The sequence below is a fragment of the Cololabis saira genome, chromosome 12 (genome assembly GCF_033807715.1).
Source record: "Cololabis saira isolate AMF1-May2022 chromosome 12, fColSai1.1, whole genome shotgun sequence".
In the NCBI taxonomy this organism is placed as follows: domain Eukaryota; kingdom Metazoa; phylum Chordata; class Actinopteri; order Beloniformes; family Belonidae; genus Cololabis; species Cololabis saira.
The window spans coordinates 30,226,965-30,238,212 of NC_084598.1; the positions used below are offsets into that span (position 1 = coordinate 30,226,965).

Here is an 11,248-nt window from a genome sequence, read left to right on the forward strand (position 1 = left end):
TAGGAAAGAGAATGAAAATCTTTTCAAAGAAAGATGTCTGCATTTGTTACATACTCAGGATTTTGGCACAGATTTGGTACTAAAGCTTTTTGATAATTTTTTTATACCTTGTCCCTTCGTGTTGATGACTGGGTCATTTCAACAGCAAACATTTCTTTCATCAAATCAGTTTGCTTCTTCTGTAGGTTTTCCTAAAGACAAAGCATTTTATAATAAATTAAGTCTCTCGAAAGCCAAATTTAAACATTTGCTATTGGAAAAAGCAGAAAGCAATATTAACAGATTCAAACAAGGACGTACCTTCTCTGTTGTCTCCATCTCCAACTGTTTCTTCAGCAGTTCATTATCTGTCTTCAGCTTTGACAGGTGGGATTCCTAATGGAAGATTTTAGAATATAGATAATAAGGCATGAATAATTTTTTTTTGATTTGATATCAAATGGATCATTTATTTATTTCATGGCTTCAAACCAGTGATTTTGCATGGGCAACTGTCTCCATTTTTTTCTTCTTGTTTTCATCAAGCTCTCTATCCTTCTCTTCAACCATACGGTCATATTGACTCTAGAAAGGGACAGTCACATTTTTATTCTACAACAAAAACCAGACCATTTTCAAAGAGTTTAAACTTCTTTTTGACAACCTACTGTACCTTATGTCTCTCCATCAGTGCAACCATATCTGCAATCTTCTGCTGACACTTGAGTTCTAAATCTTCCTTGTTCTGAACAGCTTCAGCTGCTGTTAATCTGAGCCTCTTTACCTGTAAGACAACATCTTTTATTATGCTTTTGTAAATGGGGAAGAGGGATAATGTCCACCTGGATTATTGTTATAACACATGTGTAACCTCATTCTCAAGCTCTGCTGCAAAGGTTGACTTTGACTTAAGATCCTTCAGCAATTTCTGTTGATCATTGTCTTTCAGTGTTTTATGGTTCTGGCACTTCTCTTCTAGTCTGTCAATCTAGAGACGAAAACAAGCATCTATATTAAACACAGTAATAGTTATGATCTAAGTGTTATGAACTGCACTCAATTGATCAACCCATCACTCAATCAATCATATACTTTACCATCTTTTCAAGTTCACTGGATTTTGAAATCTCCTTTGCTATTTGCTTTTTGAGCATTTTATTCTGAAAATAAACACATAAAAAACTAGATGAATAATAATCCATACAAATATTATAAAGTATCTACAGATTCTGTGTCACTACAGACCTCTTGCTTAAACTCTTCCTGGGCCTTGTATTTAATTTCATTTTTTTTCTTGAGGCTGCTCAACTAAAAAGCAAACAATTTCTTGTTAGTTCTTGATCAATAATAGTAATAACAAATGTAGTTTCAGTGTTATTCAGTCACCTTTGCTTCCAGAGCTGTGATGCATTTCTCGTTTTTTGTCATTTCCGTCTGCATATAGTGAAACTATACAAAGAAAATACACAGACACAAAATCATCATTAAACATTTTTAGAAAAAGTCCTGTGTGTTTCTTCTAATAATTGTATAGGACAATATTCTTACATTTCCTTCCATTGTCTTCTGCAGCGTTTCTGTTTCTTGATGTGCCCCGATGAATGTGGTTTTAATGGTATTTACCTCATCTCTATTTGATGAAAATACATTTAAAAAAATAAATACATCTAAATGTTAACACTGTTCAAATCTCTTCAGTTCATCAAAACTGAAAACTCACTGTAAACACAAGTTTTCTTCTTCCAGTCTTTGAATTTCCTTGTTAAGTTGATTTTCCTTCTCTTCACTCAACTAAAGTTTTAAAAATGTATCACCCAAAAATTATTCAAATAAATAAAGAACACAAATGTATTGTATTGTATTGTAAATAAGAATATATCAGATGAGATTTAAATAGATAATTCAGACCTTCCTGTTTGCATGGACAATGGACAATCCATCTTCAAGCTCTTTCTGAATGGTCATCTTCTCAGACTGCAGCTCATTAAACTTCAACAAAAGCTCTCCATACTTCATTCTTAAAGATAACAAAAATTAAACATTAGATTTTCAAGATCACAACAATATAAGGTGATATTCTATGCTAGAATATCTCAATTTACTCATGCTGCACAAGGTCTTTCTGTAGTTGCTCCATCTGAGAGTTGCATTCTTCCTTTTTCTTCAATTCAGCCGACAATCGTTCCTCAAGTTCCTGCATTTTGATCTAGGTGTATGGATACAATACATAATCAGTTGAAACTATGTCTTGTATATTTTAATGTGCATTTCTTTAAATAGTTTTATGTTAAAAACAAATCTTCTTAAAGATATCTGCATTGGGTAGGGGCTGATAAGTGGAGCAAGATTAGAAATGTAAAAACCCCAGTCAAAAGAGACCTCCTTTAAATCTTCTTTCGCTTTTTCAACATCTTTATAAATCTGGTTCACTAGATTATCCTCTGTAAAGGCTTTCCTTGCTTCATTCTGTATCAGTAAATAATAAGATATCATGTCCTAGGCACATTTTATTTACCTATATTGCAAAATCACAAAAGGTCGCGAAGACATGGAAAACATCAATATTTAATGAGTGTTATTTCCATTTCTTTATGCAGTGCTGTCTGACATATCTGAGATCACTGGTCTCTAGCTTAAGTTGCTTTTTGCACAATAAAATTTCCCAGAACTCCCTTTATCATTTAATTATATTATGCATTGTAGAGGGGGAGGGGGTGCAAATCACTTCTAATCTTTTTTATTAGAAACACTGTTTTCAAAGATTTCAATAATTTACTCATGCATTTGGTGAGAAATAGGAGATTGTCTGCCCTTTTTTGCCCTTTACGGACTAGGCTTTCGTGGATATACAGTAGATTTCCCAAAAAATTATGTTTACAATCAACTGCTCCAAGATTCAAAGTTTTGTCATTTGCTCCATCAGAAACACGTTTCCCTCTAAACTTAAATTATTTCCATGCTATCCACATTGAATGCCAAACAGCATGGATGCAGCATATGAAAAATACAATAGAAACTTAAACATAAAAAATATGAAATAAAATGTAATCTCAGGTGACTTATAAATATAGAGATAAAAAAACAGATGAAAATAAATTAAACGATGTACATTTTTAGTGAATAAGTGTGCAATTATATAACTATGTGCAATTTTGAGTAAATGGATTTGCAGTTTCACAAATGTAATCAAATTACAGTTGACATTAACATTAAAGGCAATAATATTTTTTGTGTCCATCATTTGAAACCCAAAATTGTCGTAGTTTGAATTCTTTGGTAATATGTTGTAGGCCTGAAACGCTGGATCGGATAATAATAAATGGAATGAAGCTGATAACAGAAAAAATAAATGTTTGATTTATACCATCTACAAAGATATAAGAGCCGTATATAAGAGTTACTGCTTTTTGCCTATATTGTCACAATTCTTTTTGTTTTGGGACTGTTTTTAAGTTTATTTTGGATAATGTAATTATTTGCATCACCTTAAAAATCTGGATTCCCTCTTCTGTATTCGACACCACAGCAACGAGTTCATCCACCCTGGTTTCATAGATGTCAATCTCACTCTTCAAGGACTCAGCGGACTTTGACTTTATTTCCTAAGAGCAACAACAACATTTGGTGCTCTTAAATTAACTGCTGGATTCAATGGTCTACAACACTGGTCCTCGAGGCCGCTGTCCTGCATGTTTTAGATGCTTCCCTCCCCCAACACACGAGATTCGGTCGATCAATCACCTTTAGATTGTCACCAAGGTCTACACAAGTCTGATCATGATCCAATCATTTGAAATAGGTGCGTTAAACCTGGAAAACATCTATAACAGGACAGCAGCCCTCAAGAACCGGACTGGAAGAGCCCAGCTCAAGATAACGAAATAAGCATATACCTTTCGAGAACAACTTACCAGGTCATCCTCAAGGATTTTGATTAAATCATCTTTCTTTGTAACCTGCTCCATGGTCTCTCCTATTGTGTAAACATTTTTGAAAGATCAGTTAAAAAAATAACCATACCTTCACATTTTAAACTGCAATAATTACCTAAAAGTATAGTTGTCTTTTCAAGTTCATAGTTGCTTGCGACAAGTTTATCTTCAAGATTTTTGGCCCTTTAATATAAATGCAAACATTAATGTAATGCCAAAAAGGAAAACTGAAAAAGGATGGAAATGTAAACAGATAATCTTACCTCTGTGTCTCTAGGGCTTTTGAATTTTGTAGCTCCTGTATGTTTGATTGAATCTGCTCCAGCTTTTCTGCCTGTTGATGTTTTACTCTAGAAAGCTCCTGAATGCTGAGATCTTTGCTTTGAATCATCTGCTCATATTCTTTCTTAGTATGGTCCAGAGTTGCAGCTATAGTTTCCTTTGTTTTCTAAGTTTAGAGGCGTTAATATTTCAGTCAAAACACCCAGACATAGTTTAACTATAAATGATAAAAATCTTAAATCACCTACTTTGGTTTCTTCACAGCACTGCTCAGCAGCATGCAGGTTTTGAAGAAGGGATTCCTTTTCAGAGTTAGAATTTTTGAGAGATTCCAATTGTTGATCTGCAAACGCAGTAAATATGCATTGTTATCCTCAAAATAAAGTATAAAAATAATGATAATGAACAGAACTTTATTGGAGAAAAATAAAAAGAAGAAAAATACAAAAATAAATTATGTTATTTAATGTACAGTAATTCAAGTATACTGAGAGACACTTAATCCCAGGATTTATTCTTGCTTCAGGGTCTTGTTTAAACAACAAAATAAAACCATGACAGTTAATTCCCAAATATTTTTGTTAAATGTATTGCTTTTCAATTTCATATTTAGTCTTGAATAGTTGTGTTTTCTGTATCCTAATTATACTTTCTTCTCTCTTTTCTTTAATATTTGTACAGTTGTACAAAAAAATAATAACTAACATCATACTAACAAAATGTAAACATGATCTTACGTATTGACTCCTGAAGCTGTTTGCAGTTTTTGTGGCTTTTATCAAGGTCAAGCAGGACTTTTTCCAGTTCATTCTCCTTTTCCTCAATCTTTGTCTGGAGCACTGCAATCTGTTAAGACAATACCAATCCTAAAGCTTTTTGCTTGAAAATGTTAACACATTTTAAGCTGGGCATACACTGTGTGATATTTTTAATCGTTTGATTCAGACCCATCTCAAACTGCACGACTAGATTGCTGAGTTCAAAAGTTCGCAGCCCACGAGTAATGGTTTCACAATGTACGTCCCGATGCTCTGATGCGACCCGTCTGCTCACACTATACGTTCATAATGCTCACGTCGGACTTCTGTGTACTGGAACTGCAACGTCAAAAAGAAGTGGAAGAGGAGGAACCCCGAAGTGAGAGACACCGAAGATGCTCAGCAAGAACAAACGCGCTGCCTTGGCAATTTGTGCCATTCTGTGTGGCAATAAATGAAGAAAGATTAGACAACGTCGTGATTGTCCAAGGAATTGGCTGGGCAGACGTCGGAAATACGGTCTTTTTTTCTGCTATTAAAACATGATTTGTAATGTGAATTTGCAACACTTTAAACTACAAATAATAGTTTTTGACATGACATCAGAGATTGCGCATGCTCTCTGCGAAAGGATGAGGCCAATCGGGTCGTAGCTGCTTCAACAGTGTGATACCTTCACGAGGAGCGACCAGGATTTCAAACACGTTTGATTTTCTTGCGAGCGCACGATTTGTGATCGGGAGCTTGTCGTGAGGTGTTAATCTCTCGTCGCGACGATTGGGTTGAAATCTGGGCCGATCCAAAAAATAGTCGCACAAGTGGAAAATCGGTTCAAAACGAGCCGACAATCGCACAGTGTATGCACGGCTTTATGTTGTTCCAAGGTTTGAAAAAATGTATATGACAATGCAAATCCTAAAGCTTTTTGTTTGAAAATGTTAACACACTTTATGTTGTTCTAGGTGTGAAAAAAAAGATATGGAGTTTCAAATAACTAACCTTTTCATCTTTCATTGTATGTTCTTGACGCCATTTCTCTTTTAGATCTTCAAACTGCAGTAAGGTTTCCTTGACTGGGGAAAAAAATTACAGTTGTGAATTTTGTTGATCACCTTCCATGTATCTCTGCAGGTTTGTTACTAAATTATCATTGCATATTTACCTTTTTGCATCTCTTGTTGGTCAGCTTCTACTTGAATATGAAGACTATCAAACGCTGCAATCAGTTTCTAAAAGAAAAGCATTTTCAGCCCATAACAACTTAGCCAAATTGTTTTAATGATGACTATTGGACATAATATCATGATTAAAGACTTATGGCCCGGTTTCACAGACAAGGCTTTTATCAAGCCAGGAGTAGGCCTAAGTCAGACTAGTAAAGCTAGGTCATTTAAGTGGCTTGCATGAGCGTGGCTTACATTTGTCTTAGTTAGTCCCAGACTGTGGAGTCCTGGAGTAAGCTTAAATGAGAACACCTCATTAGCTTAAGTGGGAGCACAGTCTGTTAGCCTAATGGTGTTCATAAAAACCTGGAACGGAATTGAGGACAGTTTTGCTGGAGGGAATTTTGACACCAAACATGGCTGAAGCTAAAAGAACACGCTCAAAGAACTATACTGAGTATGAAAAAACTCTACTTAAACAAATTGTGGGAAATCATGCTGTTATTGAAAGTAAAGGTCATAGTGCTGCTATTGAACATAAGAAGAGGAGTGCTTGGGCTGCCATTTGCAGTGAATTCAACTCAAATGAACATGCAACCACAAGAGCGGCCACTGCAGGTGAGATGTGATATAGTTTTGTGACATTGTTTATATTGAATGATATCTGCCTTCATAGACTCTGTGGAAGAACATCAAATTAGATTTGAAAAAAAGGAATGCCGAGGCCAGAAGAGAGAGATTTACTACTGGTGGTGGACCCCCACCAAGTAAAGACAAGACCGATGAATTGGCTGACTTGTTGACTGGAATAATAGAGGACCAGCAACCTCTGGATGGTATACCGGATGATGACCATTTGGACAGTGGACATGAAGAACTGAGCACAAATGGTAAATATACCATAGAAAGTAAATTAGTTACCTCCTTCTGTACATGATTATTCCACCCGTCTGTGTCTATCTTTATTTGTATTTCATTCCAAGGACCATGTGAGTTTTTGTATCTAACAGTGTTCTTTTCCCAGAGGAAATGATTCTAACCCTGGTGGAAGAGCCAGTGCACAGTGACTGTGCACCCTCCACATCTGGCATGGCATCCCAGAGAAAAGATGCTGCCACCACCTTCCAGCAGAGACCAAAAAGGATGTCCATGCATGAAAAGTTAGCCTTAGAATTTCATGAGCAGAAAATGAAATATCTGAAAGAAGAGCATGACATGAAAATGAGAATTCTACAGGTCGAATTGGATATGAAATTAGAAGAGAGAGCTGTTCAAAGAAAGATGCATGAGATAGCTATGTAATGTAATGAAATATGTTATGTGAAAATAAATGTTTTCTCACTTAACAAGAGTGTGAGTATTGTAGTCACCACAAACTACATTTTAGAACAGCCTTGGTTGAGTTTCTCATTTAATTTTTCAGCACACTATTTATATATAAGCCGAAGTTAAACCTGCCTCTTTGCAGGATTAATATAAACTTCAATTTAGTCCTAGAGTAGCTCTAATCCACCCTCTTGCAATTGGCTTTGTTTAATCCAGAACAGACTAAATCTATGACTATTTTAAGATATGTCTGTGCAAGTGACTTAAAGTTAAACCAGCTCAAACAGCATTTTAGTCTGAGACTAGGCTTAAGCCTTGTCTGTGAAACCGGGCCAATTTGTGATCTAGAATAGTGCTGCATTACCTTTACGCTCTCAGTATTTTCCGTGAAGAGATTATGCGTTTCTTCTCTTTCAGATTCAACTAAAAAACAAAACACACACACACATATATATATATATAGATATATATATATATATATATATATATATATATATATATATATATATATATATATATATATATATATATATATATATATATATATATATATATATATATATATATATATATATATATATATATATATATATATATATATTATGTGAGCACAAATGCTCAATATACATTCACACACCTCTATATACCTTTAATAATGTATTTAAAACTGACAAGAAGGGCATGTTATTAGGCATCTTCGACTTACATGAATGCATTTTTTCAGTTGACCACTGAAAGGTTTCCTTGAGTGTTTCACACAAATTCCTTGTAGCATTGTTTCTGTGTATAAAATGTCAACATGTTATAGAGACAGTTAAAGAAAGAAAATATAAATTTGAAAAAATTTGAAAAAAAAATCAGATGTGTCAGATTTATCTGGCCTTTACATACGAAATATGACAACAAAAATGATACCTGTTCCTTAAATCTTCGTTTTCACTGATGTGTTCCTCCAGCTTTATGCTGAGGCTTTCATTGCCAAACTGCAAATAATGAAAAACCACACAAAGTATCACTTAAGATATTGTTTTATTGACTTTGATAACATGACCAATGTGTTGGTTGTGTTATCAATATTCATTATCAATAAAAAAATAGACTACTCTTTTTAAAGCATATGCTGACAGACAAAAAAAATAGAAAAGTTGTCACTGCATGTATCTACGCTTTTGTAGCTTGGATCAAACCAGTTTTATTTTACCTTTCTTCAGGTATTAATTTATATTAAATGGACGGACGCTTTACAAATGGATAAAGTTACACTCTGAAAGGCTTTTTCTGAAAAATATTTCGACAATTTCCATTCTGAATGTCAAAATAAATCGACTCGTTGGATTCGTATTGTCAATATAGTGTGTTCTTTTTTAACTGGTAAAGGTGGCAAGAACAGTTTTTGAAACGTATAAAGAAAACAATATAGCAACGGGAGGTCCTGTGTGCCGCAAGAAAGAGTTGTTTCAACACCAATGCCGATCTTTAAAGAGCAGCACAGCTCCAACACAAGAAGGAAATCAATAATCAAGAACAGTACATTCAATGTATTCACATTTAAATCAAACCACACTTGAGTTTGTTTGAGATTGTTGACTGTTCTTAAAAATGCATTATTCCATCAGTGACTGGAGTCACATTATGGTACTCTGCGTAGTAGTATATTGATGTACTGTGATGGGCAGTGCCTGCTTTAACAACCTTGTATTGGGTACAGGTGCTGACTTGTTACACTATTGTCTTCACATGACAAATGATAAAGCTATCACCTCAGAGTTCAATTTCATCACTAAACCTGCCATGTAAGAACATCCTTGGTACAGACCTGCAATTCCTGAATTGCTTTGCGTTGAGCTTCAATTGTTCTTTTGTTATCTTGGAGTCTTCTTTCCTGATGCACTGTGTCACTGTCAGCTTTGACCTTCCAACACTTTATCTTCTCTAATTCATCAAACAGCTTGGGATAAAGCTCACCAGGACCACAATTATTCTGGGGACATATTCACAACAGTAGTGTTAACTGACACACTTGAGCATAAACTATTTGAAGTCCAAGCATAACTATTGATGCTGCATATTTTTGTGAAATGATGTTACCTTCTCTTTTTCCATTGGAGACACAGCTTTCATCTTGGGAAAGTCTGGAGAAAGATCAATGATTAATTTATATAAATATGCATGATAAGGTTTTCTTTCTCTTTTGTTCCATTCTTAATTGAAATTACATAACCAGTGTTGTCAAAGGGAAAAAAATACCTTGTCTGACTGGTCTTGACGGTGCAATCACACTTGAATTGAGGAATGCCATGTTTGGTTTATTGGTACTCTTACTGAAACCCTAGTAAATAAGAAAAATAAAGCTTGTTATTATATTTATTAATTAATAATGCTTCTTAGATGAGACCTATATCTGATGCATTACACATCTATCAATCACCAGTTACTGATATGCATCTGGATCTTTGCCATTTCACTCTCCACTACTCGTGGAGGTATCTTCCACCTTGACTTTGGGACTTCCAGTTCATACTCAGTGCAGATGTTCCTATACGCTTTTCCAGCTACCTTGTTGTAGTGTTCCATGTATGCTTTACCTGCTAGCATGTTGCATCCCGCCATTATGTGCTGAACTGTCTATGGTGGATCGTTACACGGGCTGCAGCTGGGGTCTTGTATCTTCTTAATCTAGGTTACTTGTATAGTAGCATTCCAGCAGCTTGATATTATTCTCTCATATATATATATATATATATATATATATATATACATATATATACTGTATATATATATATATGGACTGCCAGTGGGACAAGATTTATCTTCTTATTACAAGCAAAAAAATCTTGTTCCATTGGCAGATTTTTCTACTTATTTCAAGTAAAAATCTACTTGAAAGTAAACAGGTGAAAATTGTTGTTTTTTTCCAGTGATGGTTCTTGTTTTAAGTGTAATAAGATTTTTTTTACTAAAATTAGATATTTTAACTATAAATAAGACAAATATTCTTGTTAATATTTTGAGTTTTTGCAGTGATCCATTTTACTTATCCTGTTAAGGACAGAGGCATATTGAAGTTCAGAAAACTGTTTTTTATTGTTGTGTTTTGATGTATTTGATGTAAGCCCAGTGGATATTTAAAGCTTACAGAAGGCTGCATTTAACTGCTGCTATGTCATTCCTGCAGTATTTCTGCAGGTGTTTTGGTCAGTGCTATTATTTGTAATATATTATATTATTTGTAATCAGCTCTAATTATCTGTCCCCATATGATAAAATCCACCATCCCCCCTGAATTTTTTTTTTACAACTCGAGTACTGAGTAGAACTCATACGTTTTAATAGAAATTATACTGCATTTTGTATGAAAGGAAGTCCAACTCTTGGTGGTTTTATTCTCTAACGTACCTCCTTCAGCGTCCTCAAGTCTGCGTCGCTGTCCACCGCTGCCCGAGGCTGGACAGCATTCACCTGGCCGTTCACCTGGCCATTCACCTGGCCGCGGGGGACCAGCAACTTGAAGGCAAAACCTCGCTCTCTCTCCATCCTAATCAGGTATTGCTGTAATTATCCTGTTACAAAGCTGTCACTCTTTCAATAAAAGACATGTGAGGCGAACAGAGGTGTCAAGTAACGAAGTACAAATACTTTGTTACCTTACTTAAGTAGAAATTTTGGTTATCTATACTTCACTGGAGTAATTATTTTTCAGACGACTTTTTACTTTTACTCCTTACATTTTCACACAATTATCTGTACTTTTTACTCCTTACATTCTAAAAACAGCCTTGTTACTCTATTTCATTTCGGCCTTTAAAAA

General features: G+C 34.8%; 1 protein-coding gene across 1 annotated transcript; it reads right to left on the reverse strand.

Moving 5' to 3' along the window:
- Positions 1-101: 101 nt before the first annotated feature.
- On the reverse strand, positions 102-10,974 carry LOC133456393 (synaptonemal complex protein 1-like). The gene is made up of 25 exons (XM_061734869.1): positions 10,837-10,974; positions 9,257-9,421; positions 8,356-8,423; positions 8,147-8,220; positions 7,805-7,863; positions 6,114-6,180; positions 5,951-6,024; positions 4,931-5,039; positions 4,442-4,536; positions 4,175-4,359; positions 4,027-4,094; positions 3,891-3,952; positions 3,423-3,581; positions 2,082-2,185; positions 1,888-1,996; positions 1,700-1,770; positions 1,528-1,609; positions 1,366-1,428; positions 1,225-1,287; positions 1,077-1,139; positions 851-967; positions 653-763; positions 472-564; positions 301-375; positions 102-191 (listed from the first exon to the last, which is right to left on the reverse strand). The coding sequence occupies exons 1-25, from the start codon at positions 10,972-10,974 to the stop codon at positions 102-104; spliced, it is 2,364 nt and encodes a 787-aa protein (XP_061590853.1).
- Between the last annotated feature and the right edge of the window lie 274 nt (positions 10,975-11,248).